Source organism: Eleutherodactylus coqui, chromosome 12 (genome assembly GCF_035609145.1).
Source record: "Eleutherodactylus coqui strain aEleCoq1 chromosome 12, aEleCoq1.hap1, whole genome shotgun sequence".
Classification (NCBI taxonomy): Eukaryota; Metazoa; Chordata; class Amphibia; order Anura; family Eleutherodactylidae; genus Eleutherodactylus; species Eleutherodactylus coqui.
Window position 1 is genome coordinate 104255087 of NC_089848.1, and position 23102 is coordinate 104278188.

General features: G+C 47.6%; 1 protein-coding gene across 1 annotated transcript; it reads left to right on the forward strand.

Annotated features, from left to right (window-relative positions):
- The first annotated feature begins 2544 nt into the window (after positions 1–2544).
- Positions 2545–22096, forward strand: GTPBP4 (GTP binding protein 4). The gene is made up of 17 exons (XM_066585726.1): positions 2545–2657; positions 4738–4908; positions 5853–5956; positions 6037–6173; positions 7499–7599; positions 9049–9141; positions 11326–11517; positions 11909–11974; positions 13895–13984; positions 14064–14174; positions 15201–15278; positions 15887–15938; positions 16466–16566; positions 16766–16963; positions 19682–19747; positions 20119–20259; positions 21659–22096. The coding sequence occupies exons 1-17, from the start codon at positions 2610–2612 to the stop codon at positions 21809–21811; spliced, it is 1902 nt and encodes a 633-aa protein (XP_066441823.1). The 5' UTR covers positions 2545–2609; the 3' UTR covers positions 21812–22096.
- Positions 22097–23102: the final 1006 nt, after the last annotated feature.

Here is a 23102-nt window from a genome sequence, read left to right on the forward strand (position 1 = left end):
TACAGTCATGAAAATCGTTGGCTCATTCACTTATTGTGCAGTTTAAGCAGCGCTCGTTACTATTGAGGACACTGGGGGGTCACTACTACTAAGGCTTATGTGGGGACCACAATTATTACTGAGGCCACTGTGTGTGTCACTATAACTACTGACGATACTGTGGGGATCACTATTACTACTGGGGCCACTGTGGTGGTCACTTACTACTGAGACTACAGAGGGGGTCAGCAAAACTACTGAGGCTACTGTGGGGATCAGTATTACTACTGAGGCTACTGTGGTGGTCACTTACTACTGGGACTACAGTGGGGGTCAGCATAACTACTGAGGCTACTGTGGGGATCACTATTACTACTGAAGTCACTGTGGGGGTCACTATTACTACTGGGGATACTGTGGGGATCACAATTCCTACTGAGGCCACTGTGGGGGTCACTATTAAAAATGAGGCAACTGTGGGGATCACTATTACTACTGAGGCCACTGCAAAGCACATTATTACTACTGAGGCCACTGTGGGGGTCACCACTACTATTGAGGCCATTGTGGGGGTCACTATGATTATTGAGGCCACTATGGGGGTCTGCATTACTACTGGGGGGGATCATTATTACTACTGGGGCCACTGTGGGGGTCACTATTACTACTGGGGATACTGTGGGGATCACAATTCCTACTGAGGCCACTGTGGGGGTCACTATTAAAAATGAGGCAACTGTGGGGATCACTATTACTACTGAGGCCACTGCAAAGGACATTATTACTACTGATGCCACTGTGGGGGTCACCATTACTATTGAGGCCATTGTGGGGGTCACTATGATTATTGAGGCCACTGTGGGGGTCTGCATTACTACTGGGGGGGATCATTATTACTACTGGGGCCACTGTGGGGGTCACTATTACTACTGACACTACTGTGGGGATCACTATTACTACTGACACTACTGTGGGGATCACTATTACTACTGAGGCCACTGCAAAGGACATTAGTACTACTGAGGCCACTGTGGGGTTCACCATTGCTACTGTGCTTACTGTGGGAATCACTATTACTGCTGGGGCCACTGTGGAGATCACTATTACTATTGAGGCCAGTGTGGGGGTCACTATGACTATTTAGGGCCACTGTGTGGGTCAACGTTACTACTGGGGGGATCATTATTATTACTGGAGCCACTGTGAGGGTCACTATTACCATTGAGGCCACTGTGGGGGTCACTATTACTATTAAGGCCATTGTGGGGGTCAGCATTACACTGCGGCCACTGTGGGGGTCACTATTACTACTGATGCTACTGTGTGGGTCAGTATTACTACTGAGAGCCACTGTGGGGTTCAGTTACTACTGAGGCAACTGTAGGGGGCACTATTACTACTGAGGCTATGTGGGGATGACTATTACTACTGAGGCCACTTTGTATTTCACAATAACTACTGACACTACTGTGGGAATCACTATTACTACTGAGGCCACTGTGGGGGTCAACATTACTACTGGGGCTACTGTGCTGATCACTATTACCACTGAGGCCACTGTGTGGGGTCACTATTACTACTGAGGCCTCTGTGGTGGTGACTATTACTGCTAAGGCCACTATGGGGTTCACTGTTACTACTGATACTACTGTAGGGGTTAGCAATACTACTGAGGCCAATGTGGTGATCACTATTACTATTGAGGCCACTATGGGGGGTCACTATTACTACTAAGGCCACTGTGGGGGTCACCATTACGCTACTGTGGGGATCACTATTACTATTACTGAGACCACTGTTGGGGGCACTATAACGCTACGAGGCGCATGTATGTGAAGCCCATGCTGTCCAACGGGTTCCTTCACATTAACGATGTTTTGCCTGATGCTATGCTGCTAGAAAACAAATCGCGGCGTGCTCAATACTACAGCGATTTGTGATGTTTTGTAGCCCGTGTTTCCCTTTGTTTTTGTTGCAACACATCGCTCGAAATCGCAGTTTTTGTGCGATACAACTTTAGCATTAGAAAGTCCTATTCTCTTTCTTCCGAGAAAAAAAAAATTGCGGCAAAACTTACGTGAGAAAATCGTGATATCGCAGTGAGAAAACGCAGCGATAATGTTACAAAATAGCCCGAAAAAGCCAGCACTATGGCAGCCATTTCGTAGCGCCGATATCATTGTCGCCTGCGCGAGGCCTAATACCCTCACAAATTATACCGTCCGCCGTTTATTTGATTGCGCAGCACGTAACGATAGATCTGGTAGAACCGTTATACTCGGAACTTCCAGAAACCAATAAAATAATCAGTCACGCAGTTCTAAGTGAAAATGTGATAGAAATAACTATCTGCGGCGGCCTACAGATCCATGTCTGGCCACGTCCAGTAAACACTGCGGCTACCTCCCCCTGTGACTGCCCTCCACTCCAGGGACAAAATGTGCCCTAGCTGACCGAGAAGCCGCGCTCAGTTCTTCTCATAACGTCACTTAGGCAACTATGGGCAAAGCTGCCCACATCCAAGATGGCGGCTCCGCTCTCCACCGAGCGTTTCCGCTTCCGTCTCCACGCATGTGCTCTCTTCCTGCCTCTTCCTCGCTGTCCGGGCCGGGACAGGACGGGTCGCAGACATGGCGCTCTACAACTTTAAGAAGATCACGGTGGTGCCGCCCGCCAAGGTGAGTGCGGCAGGGAGCTCGGCGCTGGGTACCGCCCGCGGGAGTGAGGGGGCCGAGGGTGACACGTGGAGAGCCAGTGCTCGCTGGTGTTAGCCACCACACGGCTCCATGTGCTATAAGTGAGCATGGACTGTGCCGTCATACTTGTTCTCTGTGCCCCCTCCATGGTGGCCGAGTGCTGTGTGCCCCCCTCCATGGTGGCCGAGTGCTGTGTGCCCCCCTCCATGGTGGCCGAGTGCTGTGTGCCCCCCTCCATGGTGGCCGAGTGCTGTGTGCCCCCCTCAGTTATGTCTCCAGCTCTGCTGCCCGCTCTTATGATGGCGCTCGCCTGTAATGCCAGCCTCGCACAGGAAGACGTAACGGCGCATACAACCCCAGACGCCAGCTGCGCGGACAGTCACTCCGTAAATGGCAGTAGAAACAAAACCCGGGCGTTTGTCAACTTCTGGATAAAAACTGCGCTTCATTTACATTTTTTGGACAAAGATGTCGTCCAAAACTGCGCTGCCGTGTATAGGAGAGGTCATGTTCACAGCATGGAAGGAAACTCGGTGCCCCTCTGTGTGCTACAGGCGGGCATGGAGCCTCTAGTACCCTGTTGTACCGCCTTTAGCTTGAATACAAGATGTGATACAGGTGGGCATGGAGGCTCTAGTACCCTGTTGTACCACCTCTAGCTTGGATACAAGATGTGATACAGATGGGCATGGGGGCTCTAGTACCCTGTTGTACCACCTCTAGCTTGGATACAAGCTGTGATACAGATGGGCATGGAGGCTCTAGTACCCTGTTGTACCGCCTCTAGCTTGAATACAAGATGTGATACAAGCGGGCATGGAGCCTCTAGTACCCTGTTGTACCACCTCTAGCTTGAATACAAGATGTGATACAGGTGGGCATGGAGGCTCTAGTACCCAGTTGTACCGCCTCTAGCTTGGATACAAGATGTGATACTGGCGGGCATGGAGGCTCTAGTACCCTGTTGTACCGCCTCTAGCTTGGATACAAGATGTGATACAGGCGGGCATGGAGGCTCTAGTACCCTGTTGTACCACCTCTAGCTTGAATACAAGATGTGATACAGGTGGGCATGGAGGCTCTAGTACCCAGTTGTACCGCCTCTAGCTTGGATACAAGATGTGATACTGGCGGGCATGGAGGCTCTAGTACCCTGTTGTACCGCCTCTAGCTTGGATACAAGATGTGATACAGGCGGGCACGGAGGCTCTAGTACCCTGTTGTACTACCTCTAGCTTGGATACAAGATGTGATACAGGCGGGCATGGAGGCTCTAGTACCCTGTTGTACCACCTCTAGCTTGGATACAAGATGTGATACGGGCGGGCATGGAGGCTCTAGTACCCTGCTGTACCGCCTCTAGCTTGGATACAAGGTGTGATACGGGGGGCATGGAGGCTCTAGTACCCTGCTGTACCGCCTCTAGCTTGGATACAAGATGTGATACAGGCGGGCATGGAGGCTCTAGTACCCTGTTGTACCGCCTCTAGCTTGAATACAAGATGTGATACAAGCGGGCATGGAGCCTCTAGTACACTGTTGTACCGCCTCTAGCTTGGATACAAGATGTGATACAGGCAGGCATGGAGCCTCTAGTACTCTGTTGTACTACCTCTAGCTTGGATACAAGATGTGCTACGGGGGGCATGGAGGCTCTAGTACCCTGTTGTACCATCTGTACCTTGGATACACGATGTGATACGGGCATGGAGGCTCTAGTACCCTGTTGTACCATCTGTACCTTGGATACACGATGTGATACGGGCATGGAGGCTCCAGTACCCTGTTGTACCGCCTCCAGCATTGAAGTGAATGGAATCCGTCCGACCCATGGCCCGTTGGCAATTAATATTGCAGACAGGTTGCTGATTCCACGTCATCACCTATCACCAGTCCAGGGAAAAGCCCCTTCTATTTCTCACTAGTTTCTTACCACAAGTAGGTAAGAGACTCTGCGGTGGGGCTGCGGTGCGGAATGTTTGGTCAGATAGTCTTTATAACGCCGGTAGTGCAGAATATCGCGCACCGCTGGCTTTATTAACCCTTCGCTCTTGTCTTGCAGGACTTCATAGACATCACATTATCAAAGACCCAAAGAAAGACGCCCACGGTTATCCACAAGCATTATCAGATCAACCGCATCCGTCACTTCTACATGCGGAAAGTCAAGTTCACCCAGCAGAACTACCACGACCGCCTCTCCCAGATCCTCACCGACTTCCCCAAATTGGATGTAAGTAAATGTCTGCATCTTCCTTCTCATAGCATATGGCACATACTGGCATTTACTGCCCTCGTATAACCCAACTGTTGGGCGTACGAGCGCTGAGCTCCCAGAGGGAACCAAAACGTAGCGGCGTATAGCACTGTCTGCAAATCCCATAGAAATGGAGTAGCCGCCACCACGCCATTCACATGGGGGGACGTGGAGCCCCTGTTCTCATGGCTGGTTGGACACCCGCCTATCAGATACTTTAGACAAAGAATTAAAGGGGTTGTCCCGCGCCGAAACTGGTTTTTTTTTTTTTTTTTCAACCCCCCCGTTCGGCGCGAGACAACCCCGATGCAGGGACCTAAAGAAAAATCCGCACAGCGCTTACCTGAATCCCCGCGCTCCGGTGACTTCTTACTTACCTGCTGAAGATGGCCGCCGGCATCTTCTCCCTCGGTGGACCGCAGGGCTTCTGTGTGGTCCATTGCCGATTCCAGCCTCCTGATTGGCTGGAATCGACACGTGACGGGGTGGAGCTACACGGAGCCCCATTGAGATAAGAAGACCCGGACTGCGCAAGCGCGGCTAATTTGGCCATTAGACGGCGAAAATTAGTCGGCTCCATGGGAACGAGGACGCCAGCAACGGAACAGGTAAGTGAAAAACTTCTTATAACTTCTGTATGGCTCATAATTAATGCACAATGTACATTACAAAGTGCATTATTATGGCCATACAGAAGTGTATAGACCCACTTGCTGCCGCGGGACAACCCCTTTAAGTTTACAACTTGGCCCAACCCCTTCATGGAGGAGAGATTATAATCGGACATGTATGCGCCCCAGATGACAGAGCCGCACACCTTAGTCCTGGTCGGCTCCTCTGACTCCGTGATTGCTTAAACATGTCTTATTTTACTATGTCTTCCCCATCCTGACCATTTTGTGCTCCTCCTTCCTCCGTAGGACGTGCATCCGTTTTATGCAGACTTGATGAATGTCCTTTATGATAAGGACCACTACAAGCTGGCGTTGGGACAGATCAACATCGCCAAGAACCTGGTGGACAAGTGAGGCTGACCCTTTCACTTCTATGCTCCTATTCAGTAATGTCTCTGAGCACTTCTGACTTTCTTATCTTGTGTCTTAGCGTGGCCAAGGACTACGTGCGGCTGATGAAGTATGGAGACTCCTTATACCGCTGTAAGCAGCTGAAGAGGGCAGCGCTGGGCCGGATGTGCACCATTATCAAAAGGCAGAAGCAGAGCTTGGAATACCTGGAGCAAGGTGACGTCTTCCCCCTTCCCCAATATGCACTCCTTAAAGGGGGTTTCCAGTGAAATACTATTGATGACCTATCATCAGAATAGGTCATCAATAGTTGACCGACTAATTCATCGCTTGGGACCCAGACCCATCAGCTGAGCGAGCGCATGTTGTCAGAACCACAATAACAAAGCGGTCGGAGCGGAATCCTCCGTGCCCAGCTGCGTGTAGTGGTCAGCGCATAGGCTTCTGCTCCAAATACACAGAAGCTCCTGCGCTGACCACCTTTTAGTGGCTGGCGCTTGTAACTGCAGCACGGCTCCTCTTGATTTCAATGAGCGTCATGCCTGCAGTTACAAGCGCCAGACACTACACAGAGCTCGGCGCTGAGGCTCCCACTCTGACCTCTGTGTTATTGCGGTGCTGATAACATGCGCCCTGCCAATCGGCTATTGATGACCTATCCTGATGATGGGTCATCAGTAGGATTTCACTGGAAAACCCCTTTAAGATTGATATTGCAACACCAAGAAGGAAAAGTTGTGGAATTATAGATATTGCAGAATTGACAGACATGTTAATGATATGCAAATGATGAAAAGAAAATATTAAAAACCTCTTGATTTGTTCCGTGTTGAGTATGAACGCCGCGCACTTACACGCCATCGGTGAGGGTATTACTGGGTGTCTGAGGAATGAATGCACTTGGGCACGCAAACCTTCAAGATGCACCGCTGGCAGCAATTGGTGACCAATGGCACTTGATGGGAGACAAGCCCCGAGACGCTGCTGGCCACGGTAGAACGTTTAGGCTACACAGGCTGCTTACAGTCGCACGAGCAACATGCAGCCTGGTGAGGTCTTGAAAAACTGCTTCTCCAACGCTTTGGAAAAAATGTCCCTACCACCGGTCCAACGACCAAATCAATATATCGCTGAGCTGTTAGTGTCCCTAGAATGAAGACTAGCGGGGTCTGCTTACCGTACATTATGCCCCCCCCCCCTCCCCCCTCACCATTATCCCGGTGTAGGACCGGTGTGATATTTGAATCCAGTTTCTAAGGTTTCATGTGCCGGAAAAACGTACTTTCGATCTGCCTTCGATGCCGTTTAAGCCCCTCCCACTGATTGGGGCTAAGTGCCTGAAAATGTGACCACTTGCACGTGACCTTCTACTTTCTGGATTTGCATAATGTTACAACTCGTCCTCCTTGGTCCTGCAATTTGAATATTGAGGAGTGTAATCTTACCAATAGCAATAAAGATGTTTGGCGGCCGGCAGAGAAGCCGCGTCCTCCGTACACCGGAATACTTTGGATTTGTAAACTCCTTTTATCTTTTCACAGTGCGGCAGCATCTGTCCCGTTTGCCAAGTATTGACCCCAATACTCGTACCCTGCTTCTCTGCGGATACCCCAATGTCGGGAAATCCAGCTTTATAAACAAGGTAACGTGTTTTTTTTTTTTTCTTCCAAGTTTATCACATTGTTAACTGTTGAGTAGGAACGCTTAACGGCGATTAGCTTGGCCTCTATTGCGCATGCACATAGCAAAGCCGTATGGTACCTCAGTGAGATCCTATAGAGAATACAGCGTCCCTAGAGGAGGATCTAGCCGGTCAGTCTAGGAGAAACCTCTGGGCTAAATCAGAGGCACAGTATAGGTGCGTAGCAAGATAGGAGTGCTGTATTGTGCATTGGTATAGCATGGCTGTTAAGCGGCTTCTGAATGTTTACTTTACCCATACCAATGAAAAAAAAATGGCCTGACCGTAGTGCATGTTAGCTTTTCATGTGACGTTTGTGGATCTAAAATATCACACATCCACAACAACAGTATCCTCTACACTGCTCAGTCTGTAGAATGACCCGTGCGTCTGCGCCACTGCAGTGAGGTATACATGTAGAGAAGGGTGCGATGCAGTGTTGGGGGTCTGGCAGAGTCGGGGTGCAGTGATGCTTTGACAGCGTGACTGACACATGGCCTAATCGGGTTAAAGCAGCCCTCTGTTTTGGGGATGAAAGTGTGACCGGACAGGAGGGGGGTATATTATCCACAGTTGTTCTTCTGCCGCCCTACTGATCTGCTGATTTCAAGCCCTGTTTTCAGCCATCCAAGATGATTACAGCAATTTTCTACCTACCTAATGTACTCTGGCCGGTACTGATCACATGAGCAGCTCTGGCCAATCAGAGAAGGTAATGTGCATTATAGTCTAAAGATCCCTTTTTACATGGTACGACAGCCGTACTGGCAACTATCAGTCCTCTAGTTTACGCCGCAGCTCCTGTTAACACTGAAACGGAATGATTCGTGACAACTGCCCTGTTGGGGGCTGCGTGTAGACTGGCAGTCTGTCGCCCAAATCGCATATTTGAGCGATTAGTCAACCGATTATCTGCTCGTGTAATGGTACCTTTACACGCAACTGTGAGGATTAGGTAGTATGGAGATTGTTGGCAATATTGGATGGCTGAAAACAGGACTGGCGAATCATAGGGATGACTGAGAAGAACTTGCAGGTAATATACACCCTTCCCTTCTGAGCCTGTGCCATCCACAGGATGCAAGTTTACGTCCTGCTGCATTAAGTACCACCCAGTTGGCACGTAAACTTGCGTCCTGTGGCATTAAAGGGTTATAAGCAATAATCGTGTCTTAAGTCTCTTCCGTTTTTTTACATGTAAGCCATAAAACGTGAACCTCTTGCGGTAGGTCCCCCATTATGAGCGGCATTACAGGTCGTGGCAAGACCTTCTGCACATTAGTCCCTACGGACCGGGTTAATGGAGCAGATTACACATCCCGGTCCTGCCATGTGTGTACTGTGTGTGACGTCGCACTATATGGTCAGTATTACTGAGTACTAAGACCATGCTGCTTTTTGTGCTTTCAGGTGACCAGGGCGGATGTAGAGGTCCAGCCGTACGCCTTCACCACCAAGTCATTATTTGTGGGGCACATGGATTACAAGTACCTCCGCTGGCAGGTAATGAACATCGCAGGTTATGCGGTCACAATGTGATACATTTCCACTTTGTGGTAGCGTAAGGAGCTCTATCATCCCTGGAGCAAATTAGTAGTTTTAATTAAAGGGGTTATCTGGGGAAATGGGTTTCTATCAAAATCTTGGTGAGCCTGCGGTCGTCAAACAGAGCACATCCTCGCCTCGTCCCCCGTCACTGCTGTTTTGCCAGCCCCTGGTCCCCGCTGATCTTCACTTCCAGAAGAGTGATGATGATGACACAACGCTAGGTCACGGGATTGCCACAGCTTTTCTCTGGTTTGAGAGTCTGTGATTGGCTGCTGTGGTCACATGGCCCTTTTGTTGAACGTCATCACCAGTTTCCTAAACCAAGTGAAGTGAAGACCAGCGAGGACCGGGTGCTGGTGAAGCAGCAGTGATGGGGGAGCGGGGAGAGGTGTATGCATTCTGCTTTACTAGTGCAGGCTCAGTAAGGTTTAGATAAAACCTATTTTCTGGATAACCCCTTTAAGGCCGCTATTCATGGGCGTTGCAATATACCGCCGCCAGAGAGCACTTATGTCACCGCGATTTTCTGCGCAATTTTCCGTGATGAAGCTATCTAATGATGGGTTTAGCGCGGCATGCAGCGTTTTTTGTTTTTTTTTAAATAGGCAAGCAGAAATTTGCAGCGCTTTTTTTAAAAATTTATTTTTTAATTTTTTTCTTCTCCACTTGTGCACATCGGGCTGTGATTTCATTGAGTTACCCGCGTCCGGATTATCGCTGCGCAATAGAATATCCCCTGTGGACAGCCGACCTAAATTAGTTTATTTGGTACTATAAAATATTTCCCTCTTCCAGCCACCTTTTTTCTGCATCTATAAGCGTGGGTTCACACAACATTGGTAGATTCCAACGTGGATCTGCGACATAATCTGCGACGGATCTGATACTGAGCTTCAAGTTTCTGTTATGGATTTGCATTTGCAGATGAAGCAGATTCGCACATGGCTAAATCCCTTTCGTTGGGGCTAGTCTAAGTATGGATGGCGACACGGATTCCCATTCAAATGAATGAGCGGTTGGATTGGCGTGGATTTAGTGCAGAAAAGGCCTATATAGTTTATATGGCGCTGATCTGAGATCCACGGTGCGGAAATAGAGGCGGCGTGTCACTTTTTGACGCAGATTCCGCATTGGGATGTCTGCACACAGATTGGCTCCATTGATTGATTAGTGAACCTGCAGCATCTGTAAATGCAAATATGGGGCCACAAATTGTGGCAGATTTTTCAGACGTGGATTGTGTCATGCGAACAAACACTAAGGCCTCATGTCCACGGGCAAAAGAAGAATTAAAATCCGCAGCGGATTTTAACTCTTCTGCCTGCCTGCGGATCCGCACCCCATAGAGATGCATAGACCACCCGCGGGTAGATAAATACCCGCGGATGGTCAATAAAAGGGAATTAAAAAAAATGGAGCATGAAAAATCTGGACCATGCTCCATTTTCGTGCGGGTCTCCTGCGGGGACGGCTCTCGCGGGCTTCTATTGAAGCCTATGGAAGCCGTCCGGATCCGCGGGAGACCAAAATAGGAATTTACTCACCTGTTCTGGATCTTCCCTTCGCCGCGGCTTCATCTTCTCTCCGTCGCGGCCGGATCTTTTTTCTTCGGGACGGCACATGCGCGAGGCACGTAAGCGACGTGCCCTGCGCATCCACCGAGCCGAAGAAAGAAGATCCGGCCGCGACGGAGAGAAGATGAAGCCGCGGCGAAGGGAAGATCCGGATCGTGCGAGAGGTGAGTTTATTCTTTTTTTCAGCACTCATGTCCGTGGGACAGGAGGGACCCGCTACGGATTCTCCATGGAGAATCTGTAGCGGGCCTGATTTTCCCCGTGGACATGAGGCCTTACTTGTCTAAGTCACGTTTCCAACGTGATTAATCTGTAACGTAGGTTCCAAGCGTGCCCACTAACGGGGTATGCTGGGAGTTGTAGTTTGACAACAGCTGGAGAACCGCAGGATGGAGACCGCTTCTCTACAGAATGTATTTGGTAAATGCAGTAACGGCAAATTCTGGTGAGGAACTGCAGGTAGGAGCGATGTAAAACTAGAGCGGGGAAATAACTTGTGTTCTCTTCCTGCAGCCTCCTTACATGTCATGTTACTGGTCGATGATTTCCTTTCATCACATTGCAGGTAGTGGACACCCCAGGGATTCTAGATCACCCCCTGGAGGAGAGGAACACCATCGAGATGCAGGCGATCACCGCCCTGGCTCACCTGCGGGCCGCCGTCCTGTACATCATGGACGTATCTGAGCAATGTGGACACACGTTGGAGCAGCAGCTGGAGCTCTTCGACAACATCCGTCCGCTGTTCTCCAACAAGGTGAGTGCCGTCGTCTTGTCCTGGAAACGTAAGGCCCTTTTACACGGCTGACAGTCATTTGATTGACTGCTGTCAATGCTAAGGCCGTTAGCGCTCGTGCAACATTCAAACTGAAATTCCTGAAGGCGGCTCGTGCCCAATGTGAAGCGCTGTGCGGGAAGCTTGTAAACAGGACAACAAACCAGCGTGTGCTAATGAGCGTTTTTGTAAGTTGAAAAGTCATCTTAAATGACCGCGAACGATAAGTGAGCCTTTTTTTGCTTCACACTGCATGATTATCGCCCACTTTCGCTCGTTTGAACAAATTTTGAGCGATAATCGTTGCGTGTAAATGGGCCTTAACTGTAATGCAGCAAAGTAATAACTCTTCCTACATTCTTGTTTCTTGCAGCCTCTCATTATAGTGCTGAACAAGTGTGATGTAAAGCGAGTCTCCGAGCTCGATGAGGAGCAACAGGTAAGAACACCTCATATCTCTAAAACCTATTGCATCTTAATGGGGGCGTACCAAGATTACAAGTCATCTATCCAGAGGGTAAGAGGAAACTTCCTCTTAAGGCCAAGAATGGGGGTCCCGTATTCCCCTTCCTCTTACTGCATCTCCTCAGTGAGGAGGAGCCTAAATGGAGCGCCTGTTGTGCAAGCACGCTGGCACTCCCTTCACTTTCAATGGGATTGCGGAGCTAGCTGTGCGGCGCCCGCTCAGATACTTCTGTCAAATGAATGGAGTGCCACCTGCGTATGCTCAGCTGGTGCTTCTTTCATTCTGACATCGCAGTGGGGGTAGAAACAATGTCATAGTAACAAGCAAAGGGGAACATGGACTCCCCTTTCTCAAGATCAGTGGTGAGACCTCCACCAATCTACAAGTTATTCCCCATTTATCCCCTATCCTGTGGATAGCGGATAACTTGTAATCTTGGTGCAACCCCTTTAAGTAGTACAGCAGAGCAAGTGTCTTCCTGTTCTGTTTAATGAGAGGTTTCTGTAAAGCTATTAACCCCTTAAGGACCAAGTGCCGTAAATTTACGGAGCCTACTCTGGGGCTTTAATCCCGCTTGATCCCAGAAATACGGAGCAGGATTAAAGCCTCTGCTCTTGCAATCAAGCAGGAACAGGTTGGGTTCTCAGCGGTTAGTCACCGCTGAGCACCCGAAGGAGAAGCGTTTTTTTAATCGTTTCTATCCTCTCCTTTCCGGGGTACATAGCGCTCTTGGTAGCTGAAGGAAAAAAATGGGACAGTAAAACCGCCACATGGGTAGAATCCCTAAAAAGTGTCAGGCCCTTAAGGGGTTTTCCCATTAAATTATTTATCCTCTATTTACAGAATAGGTGATGAGTGTCTAATTACTGGAGGTCCGACCGCTGGGACCCCCTGTGATCCTGAGAACGCTTCCCCATATGAATGCAGCAGTACATTCTTCTTCTGCAGCAGCTTCTTTAGGGTGGAGGGAGATTGTCAAGTGCGTTGATCTCTGTCCTAAATGTGAGAGGTGACGGAGTGTGAAACAGGTTTATAGTGTCCCCCGTGCTTGGTGCACCCGCCACCGCACATGTGCTGTCACTCAGCTGTTGCTAGATGTCCTGTTTTAAGAGCGCAGATGCCTGACGTGCTTCCTTGGTCTCCGATTACTCCCCAGTCAGTGTAAGGGTTTATTCACACATCGCGGTCAGGTTTTATGCAACAACTTTGCAGCAATTTCAGAAAACTCACTAAAACTGAACAAATGGGCAACACAAAGAACTTGTACTCCCAGCACTTAAAGGGGTTGTCCCGCGAAAGCAAGTGGAGTAATACACTTCTGTATGGCCATATTAATGCACTTTGTAATATACATCGTGCATTAATTATGAGCCATACAGAAGTTATATACTCACCTTCCCTGCGCTGGCGTCCCCGTCTCCATGGTGCCGTCTAATTTCAGCGTCTAATCGCACGAGCGGTGTTCTGGCTCCGCCCCCTTCTACGCGTCACCACGTAGCTCCGCCCCGTCACATGTGCCGATTCCAGACAATCAGGAGGCTGGAATCGGCAATGGAACGCACAGAGCCCGCGGTGCATCGTGGGTGAAGATCCCGGCGGCCATCTTGGAGGAAAAGAAGGAAGAAGTTGCAGAGAGGGGATTCGGGTAAGTAAAATTTTCTTTTTTTAAATTTCAACACATCCCTTGGGTTTGTCCTGCGCTGAACGGGGGGGTCTATGCAAAAAAAAACAAAAAACGTTTTGGCGCGGGACAACCCCTTTAACATTGGGAAGCATGAGGTTTGGATAGAAGACATGGCTTTTGGTTGAAGGTTTATTAAGTGCATTGTAGTGTAGTGTGTGTTGTATCAGTGCGGTCCTTTATGGAGGGTAACATGTTGGTGTTGTATACAGAAAATCTTCAAGGACTTGGAGAACGAGGGCTTGGCGGTGATCGAGACGAGCACCCTGACGGAGGAAGGCGTCATTCAAGTGAAAACGGAGGTGTGTTTAGGTCATAAGTGTATCTACTAGTTCTATTCCCACGGCCAGTGGAGTATAGTATATATTATCCTCTCTTCAGGCATGCGACAGACTGCTGACTCATAGAGTGGAAACCAAGATGAAGGGGAACAAAGTCAATGATGTCCTAAACAGGCTTCACCTGGCAGTACCATCTAAGAGAGACGAGAAGGTGAGACCCGTGAATGTCTGCTAATGTTGGAGCAGATTGGATGTTGTTAGATGGGTCTTTACGTTATCGCACAACTTGGGGGTATAATCGGTGCTGGGATCTATATAGAGGTGCTCTACTGACCGCACCAGGAAGAAGAACTTGTACAGATAGAGCAAATGTTTAACTTGACACTTAATGCATTACATACAGTTGATGCAAAATTCAGATTATCACTTTACACAACAAACCTTTAAGTTGGCTTTTTCAACGGATCATTAATAACTTAGTTTGTTGCAACTGTGTATATAAGGTTTTTTTTCCGGGATTATGTTATTGATTACCCCTATCCTCAGGATAGGTCATTAATAGTGTTTACCTGAAAATAAGCCGTATCCTGATTTTCAGGGAGAGCTTGAAATATAAGCCCTTCCCCAAAAATAGTCCCTAGCTACACTACATTAAAAAAAAACAATAATACATTACCTAGCATGTGCCGCCCGGGTCCCTCTTGCTGGTCTCTGGAGCTCTTGCCTCAGTCCTCAGCTGCCGGGGGATTTAAATGCTGCGAACGGCCAATCGCGGGTGTCAGCTGTATTAAACAGCTGACGCCCGCGCTGTATGCGGAGAGGTTGTCCCGCAACCTCTCTGCATACATACCCCACCGCTCCATGACGTAGCGGTACGTCATGTAGCGGGAAGGGGTTAAACTAATAATCAAAGTTGCCACAGGGCAACCAAAAGCCTCTCTGTTATGATTGCCACCGAAGTAAAACACAAGCTTTTATAATATAAGTGAAATAAAACTCTTATGAAAATAAAGTTAGAGGATTCCTGCGGCTCCTTTAGACTGAAGTATTCATGGGTCATAGATCAGGCCATGACGGTAAAGAAACTGGGAGGTCACCAAGCTGAGTGTCATGTGGAATAGGGAGGGGTTGAGTGTCGGCCATAATCCCTCACGCGTGTTTATATAGAGTTAAAATGTAACCACTAGTTATACCTCCCCTCCCCTTCCTATACTCTAATGTATCTGATGTGTTTCAGGACCGGCCTCCTTTCATTCCAGAGGGCGCTATAGCAAGAAAGAAACGCATGGACACCAACGCTCCAAAGAAGAGAGTGGTTAGTATCTCCGTTTTGATTAGATGTATGTGTTGCTGCGTAGCGTTTTTAAGGCTGTGTTCACACAATATAGATGCGCTCTAGGCAATCCACCATGGTTTTGGCAGAAAGCTGGATTGGCTAGCAGATCTACAGATTAGCTGCATTTTACCTAAGTGTTGCTAATTTGTGGCAATAATGAACAAGTGGATTATAGAACCCGCAGCTCGTGTGTTAGTCTGCGCTGACTTTTTCTGCAGCATGTGAATGGGTGTAAATACTTGCATTGCTGGTGGACTGCACAGAATCTGCACCTAGACTCTGATGTGGCTTCAGGGCTTGATTACACTAAAGATCTATGAATCCGTCATTCAAAGCCATCCCAAACAGTAAATGTGAAAGTGCCGGATTCGGTACAAGCCGGACCCAACAGCACTGAACAGAAGCCACTGACTATATTGGCCGTCTAGATTCTGTTATACCCTCTGGTATTTTCCAGGATGAAATAGCAGATTTATTTAATCTTGGATTTTAATGGAAATCTGCAACAGAAACTCCGAACGGAACCTCCAGCAGAGATGTGAACCAGGCCTTAAGGGGTTTTCTAACTTTTTTTTTTCTTCTTTTAGGAGAGAGACCTTGAAATGGAGATGGGTGATGACTATATCCTGGATCTGCAGAGTACGTACCATTAAAGGTTTATAGAACGGCACAGGGGCGACCTGATCGGTGTGATCATTAAAGGGGTTTTCTGTCTTAGTTGTGCAGAGGGCAGAAAATGGCAAACTTGAGGTATAGTCTCCCCTCCAATTCCCCGCATGTCCAGTGCCACCCCTCACGCTTTCCCTGCCAGTCTTTGTTTACTTGGCTGCAGTGGTGACAATCTGTATACACATGTCTGTTAGAGCCAATCACTGGTCTCAGGCAGTTTACTGATTGGCTGCAGCGTTTACTGGGGTGTACCGAATGTCAGTCTTACGGCCAAGTAAATAAAGAGCGGCAGGCGGGGTGAGCGCTGCTCGCTGGACTCAAAGCGGACATGGGAGCAGTGAGTGTGGCTTTGCTAATTTTTAACCTTTTTCTGCTCTGTGCAATTTTAATGACGACATGGAAAGCCGCTTTCAATTCTACATAAATCTGAAGATAAATGGAATAATGAGTGTTTTGTAAATTAGATTTTTAACTCTTAATTATGTTTCACATTTAAGAATACTGGGATCTCATGAATCCAACCGAGAAATATGACAGAATACCAGAAGTCTGGCAGGGACATAACATCGCCGATTATATAGACCCTGATATAATGAAGGTGAGTGAAGAGCACATCGTCTTTAGGAATGTTTTTTTTTTTTTTTCGTTTTACCCTCTTCATATTTGGGGAAATCTAATCATGGGGTTATTCACATAATGGGAGAGGATGGGGCGGTGATGATGAGCGCAGAGTAATGTTTGGTCTGATGTAGTTGGATTGTGGAATAATGGCCCAGATTCATTCATGTTTTTGTTAGAAATTGGAAGACTTAGAAAAAGAAGAGGAGCTGAAAGAAAAAGCCGGTGAATACGACAGTGAGATGGAAAGCGATGATGAAGAAATGGCTGAAATCCGGCAGCTCGCTCAGCAGATTCGGGAAAAGAAGAAACTGAAATTCCTCGCTTCAAAGGAAAAAGATATTCATGGGCCGCGGCTCCCGAGGACGGCTAAAAAGGTGAGTGCCGCTCAAATCAGCGTCTCACGGTCGGATTTATAATTGAACATTTTAAGGCCCAGTTCACACATTTAAAAAAGAAAATTCTATTTTTTTTGTACAGATTCTGCATTTTAACATTTTTTGAGTTGAGTCTGAGTCTGCGTTGTAGTTCGTAAGTGCAGATTTGACCTGCTTCACAGAAAAATGTGACGTCAATTCTTGACTTGGAGTCCACATGTGAATTATCCCCATTGAATGGAGCTAATCCACGTGTGGATCATAAGCTTTAGATATTCGTGGTAGCTCTGGGGATTTCTGGCAACGGTTTTCATTAAAATCCATGTAAGATTTTTGTTATATGGGTTTTATATTATGTGATTTGAGGCCTAATCAACCTTTGGATGGAAATAAATATGCTTCCATTCACTGACATGTAACAGATGATGCAGATGATCAACAGTAGAAGCATAAAGTATATTGGCTACATATCATTATGAAGCTCTGCTCACACTGGCATCAAGGTTTCCACATGTAACTGATCGAAACAGAAAGCCTAACCGGCCCTGATAAATGAACTTTACAGAAACTCTGTAGACCGGAGGCCAACGGGTACCGCTAAATTGGCCACTAGAGAAACCTTAAAGGGGTTGTCCCGCGAAAGCAAGTGGGGTTATACACTTCTGTATGGCCATATTAATGCACTTTGTAATATACATCGTGCATTAAATATGAGCCATACAGAAGTTATTCACTTACCTGTTCCGTTGCTAGCGTCCTCGTCTCCATGGTGCCGTCTAATTTTCAGCGTCTAATCGCCGGATTAGACGCGCTTGCGCAGTCCGGTCGTCCTCTTTTCTGAATGGGGCCGCTCGTGCCGGAGAGCGGCTCCTTGTAGCTCCGCCCCGTCACGTGTCGATTCCAGCCAATCAGGAGGCTGGAATCGGCAATGGACCGCACAGAAGACCTGCGGTCCACCGAGGGTGAAGATCCCGGCGGCCATCTTCACCAGGTAAGTAAGAAGTCACCGGAGCACGGGGATTCAGGTAAGCACTATCCGGTTTTCTTTTTTAACCCCTGCATCGGGTTTGTCTCGCGCCGAACATGGGGGGCTATTGGGAAGAAAAAAAACCCGTTTCGGTGCGGGACAACCCCTTTAATGACATAGTTAAAGTTGTAGTTCGGGATTGTTACATTGACTACCTACTTTCAGGATTCTGATCCCCAGTCGATCAGCTGATCATTGGGTTTGTTGTCAGTGCAAATATGGCTGGAAGTAGGTAGTTCTGTCAACCTAGCAGCTGTCTGGTTTGGAGCTATACACACATCCTGCATTGAATTGAATCCAACACCAACCCAGGCTGTTACAATACTGACAGAGCTGCCTGCTACCGGCTGCATCCTTGCTGACAACTGGCCTGATAGCAGCTGATTGGTAGGGGGATCCTGAGTGAAGGACCCATGCCATCAATGGTAAGAGTCCTGGAGAGCCCCTTTAACCTCTTAAGGACATGGTCTATTTTGGGCATAAGGACGCAACTATTTTTGGAGGGTTTTCATCTCCACTTTTCAAAAGCTTTTATTTTTCCGTCGACATGACTGTATGAAGGCTTGTTTTTTTGTGTGGCGAACTAGTTTTTATTGGTACCATTTTTGGGTCCATAGACTATATTGTAAAACTTCTATTTTTTTTTATTGAGGCAGGGAAAGAAAACAGATCAATTTTGCCATAGATTTTGGGGCTTTTATTTCTTTTACAGCGTTAATCATGCAGCATAAATGACACAATATTTTTTTTCTGCGGATCTGTACGTTTACAGCGATACCAAAATGATTTTCTTTTATTTTTTCTAGGTTTTTCCACTTTCCCAGAATAAAAACACAACTTTTTTTTTTTCTAAATTGCTGTTTTCAAAGTCCTATAACTTTTTTTTTTTTCCATGGATGGAGCTTTTTGTGAGGGCTCATTCTTTTGCAGGACGAGCGGTAGTTGTCTATGTACCCAGAAATGGCACCAATAAAAACTACAGTTCGCCACGCAAAAAACAAGCCCTCATACGGCCGTGTTGACGGAAAAATAAGAGTTATGGGTTCTGAAAAATGGAGATGAATATCCGCCAAAAATAGTTGCGTCCTTAAGCCCAAAATATGCCATGTCCCTAAGGGGTTAAACACTATTTTTAACTCTTCTTTTACATGTTTTTTTCTTTTTTTAATCCCTGTAGGGGATCTGAGCTGTAGTTGCTATGATAAAGCATTGCAGGACTTCTGTCCTGCAATGCCTTATCGCTTGTATTAGTGATCTTAGGCAATAACATAGCCTAACGCTTGTAGCTGGCCTTCTGATGCCATGGCAATCCATTGGCCCTCCGCAATTTCATCATTACTACATAAATCATGGCCCGTAAGGGGTTAACGGTGGTAGCTGTCATGGTGCACCTCTGCTGTTGCAGCAGGAGGCCGGCTATCGGCCACGGTCGACTCCTACTGTCGTATAGCGTAGGATGTCTTCTGATCTTGCGCTACCCACATGACATAAGGTTACATCATGTTGCGTTAAGTACCACCCTGCCATGACGTAACCTTACAGCTACGGTGTTAAGGGGTTAATGAAAAGTTGTCAAAAGTTTGGAATTGCATAATAATTTGTGGACCGTTTGTTATCCTGATGTACATGGAAGAGAAACCTGAAGGTCCTATGACAGTTATACTAATAGAAGCTCATTCTATGTATTACAGGTGCAACGCAAGACACTAGAGAATGAGATGTCTGAACTTGGGCTGGATATGACAGAGAAAAACGAGGTAAGGAAATGTTATGGATCCAAGAATGTTTATTTGCAGTGCAGGTTTGTTCACACGTTGCTGATTTTGGGGCAGATCTGCAGTAGATCTCAGTTTTTAAGTAAAATCTGTTACAGATCTGCCCCAAAATTTGTATAAAATTCCGTAGGTTATCGGCAACGTTAGAATGTACCCTAATACAGTAATATGCCTGGACTATGTTGGCTCTTGAGCCGTTGCCAGCCCGAGGGGTCGCTGCTGTGATTTACTCTCAATGTGCAAATAGAAGTTTTCTTTAAGCAAAACACTTAAGGCTGGAAACAGTTTAAATCTTGTATAAAAGTTGCAGAAAACCCCTCCAGCGATTGTCTTATGTTCTTTGTTACTTCCAGACCCACTACGCAGTACAAGCAAGATCCAGGAGTGTGCAAAGGAAGCGTAAACGTGAAGAGTCTGTGACACCAACGTCCGTCACCCGTAGCCGAAGCAACTCCAGACCACCGAGAGACCAGTCTGGTGTCCGTGATGCAAAGGTGGGCGCTCCATTTTATTGCTTCTCATGACTGGTTGCCTTTGCAAATTGTCTAGAGCTTCAGGCTACAATCCCAGGTAGCCGTTTTTGCATGGCGGGGTTGAAGCAGTAATACGGCCAACAGCTTGCCGGTGATGCAGGTCTGTGCAGCTACTGAAGACTTAGGTCATCAGTCAGCTGCACAGATCCACCTCACTGGCAGGGTTTTTGGCTGCATTACTGTTACAACCCAACTGTGCCGTGACTGCTACATAGGAATGTACTCTGACTTTCGTTTACAGGGCATATAACCCGACCGTGGAAACAAGTACGGCGTTCAGCGCTCGTGTACAATGGTAGATTATCTGCTATGTGGAGATAAACTACTATTTGTGTCCCCCTACATGGACGCATATCTTACTAAATATACAACCGGCCAGTGAGCATTTTTAGGTTGGCGTTAATGAGCTGATGAAGGAGCGTTTGCCTGTTCATCAGCTGATTTGTCTGCAGTTTTATAAGCCTAACAATCCAGGAAATATGTTCAGATGAACCTTCTTGCCCGATTGTAGAGCAGTGTGACACGACAATTAGGCTCTAAGATCTGCATCATGGTTCCTGTCGTAAATGGTAAGTGACACCTGTACTGGTAATGTTACATAACAGACTTATAATTGGGTCTGTCAGGTTCCGCAGTGGCTGTGCCTTTGTTAACATGGAAGAGGATTTCACACTCTTAGGAGGAGCAGGGTCCTGGAGTTCTGACATCTCCCTCCCTCATCAGCTAACGAAAGGTTTTATGCCAATGACTAGCGCCAATCAACAAGATTGACACTTTTCTACCAGGGCCAGCTCGGTGGGCGAACGATTGATTCTGCATTCCCTTTACAGCTTCATTGTTGACCGCATGTCCCCCGGTCACACGGAAAGATGGGCTGCATAAACGATGTAACCACCCGACAGACCGTTCGTTCATTGGGTGATCAATGGCACTTACACATGGCGTATTTTGGTGGAAGAATGTTCCTTGCAATATTCTTGCCAGTCATTGGGCTGTGTAAAGGGGATAAATCATCTGAGCTTTTAAGTCCTGGAGAACCATTTAGTCCTAATCAGCTGAAATTTTGCATAGTAGTTAATTGTTCTGCAATCAGCGTAGCACCGCCTGCGTTTTGCAGGGAAGAAACGGTTATGTGATAGCACCCTAATACAACTATTATCCAAGAGACTTGAGCACTACAACAGAATAGCTGAAGGAGGGGTGCCTCAAAATGATGGTCAGGCCTCCTGGTAACATTGCCTTACTTCTGCTGCCCCCATGGTATTTGGTCATCGTTCCTGTTCAGTATTTGACCGCTGGGGGTCTCGTGTTGCTGCAGCATCTCTAAATACGTTATTCATATGCATGTTCTTGCTTCTAGATGGCCAGAAAAGCAAAGAAGATCATGAAGAATTCTCAGAGGAAAATGAATAGAATGGGCAAGAAAGGAGAAGCCGACCGACACGTGTTCGATCTAAAGCCCAAACACTTACTGGCCGGCAAGAGGAAATCTGGCACCACAGACAGAAGATAAGGTTGTCGCATGTAGGAGCCGACCCTTGTGTAGATGCAGCCCTCGTTATAAAGCTGCCATGACATAATGTATATGCCATATAGACCATCAGTAAAGTGGCTTCATGACTCTTCCTTTCTATTTGGTTAGAATAACAGTATGGGAATAAATCGGCATTGCAGCTTCCAAAGGGTTTCCAGTTTGATGTCCAAAAGAAATATCCAGTGTTTGAGTCTCCACATGTAGAGTGTATTCCAATGGGGACTCAGTTTGCTCGAACAGATGAATAAAACTATTTGGTATTGAGTCGGCTCGTGTGCTGCTTATATGATCTAGCAGTCATTGATTGTATGCCGCTATAGGGCGAAATGGTGGCAATTATACATAACATTGGAGTATGTGGTGCAATATAAATATGTGGGTGAGCCAAAAGCAACTCCCCTCGAACTACGACAGGAAGAGCGAGCTAGTTGATTATATTTTTCCCAGTCGTCTCCACGACAGCACCACTTAAGATGGCATCCTCCTGGTTGGACAGGAACACACCGGGAGGGTAAAAGCTCCCCCTTCTCCCACCTTCCTCAGTGCTTTCCTGTCCTGCCATCCTCGAGAGGTGGTGGTGGAGACGCCAGCATTAGGAGACTCGTGGGCGGATCAGAGGGCAGTGGGTCAGCCTGTCCTCCCTTCCCGACAAGTGGCTCCCAGGACGCCACATGTAGTGGTTCCCCGGGGCCAGGTTCCTCCCACGGGGGCCTCAGCTCTCCTTCGTCTGCGACCTCTCTGGCTGCATAGGGCCTGGCGTGGCGCTCTGAGTCCCTTTGGCGCATACCAGAGGGGGGGTGGGGCGCTGCATCACGTGACCGGCGCTATGCTGTCATCGCGTTGGATGTGAAGAGGGGGTGGGGCTTGGTGTGGAGGTGCCAATTTTGAAAAAATTTAAGGAACCTGAGAGAAGATCTACAGGAAATAGGTAAGCCATTGCTATAAGGCTGGCTTGTATTGCTCCAAAGTGACTACAGCACCATTTGTTAGATGAGTGCTCCAGCACTAGACATCGCTGAATCATCAGCTACAGCGGGTGCCGTAAGTAGCCCGTGGGGCAAAAAGTTCATGAAAAATCCATATCATCGTGTTTGGAATATTGCATCCTTATCTGCATAAACTTGGTCTGCCAGGGGCCTAAAAAACACGCCCCTCCCAGAACAAAACTTATGCGTAGAGTGCGGATCGACGCTGCCGGCCACGTATAAGAGAGGCCTCTATGCAAGGCATGCGTAGCCAGGCTGGTAAGAGAGCAATCAGAGGGATTCCT

Excerpts from the sequence above, each read along its gene's own strand:
- GTPBP4 (XM_066585726.1), top strand. The coding sequence starts at position 2,610 with ATGGCGCTCTACAACTTTAAGAAGATCACGGTGGTGCCGCCCGCCAAG. Across the intron at positions 5,957-6,036 it reads GCCAAGAACCTGGTGGACAA|CGTGGCCAAGGACTACGTGC; the intron begins GTGAGGCTGACC and ends CTTGTGTCTTAG. Across the intron at positions 16,964-19,681 it reads TCCCGAGGACGGCTAAAAAG|GTGCAACGCAAGACACTAGA; the intron begins GTGAGTGCCGCT and ends TATGTATTACAG.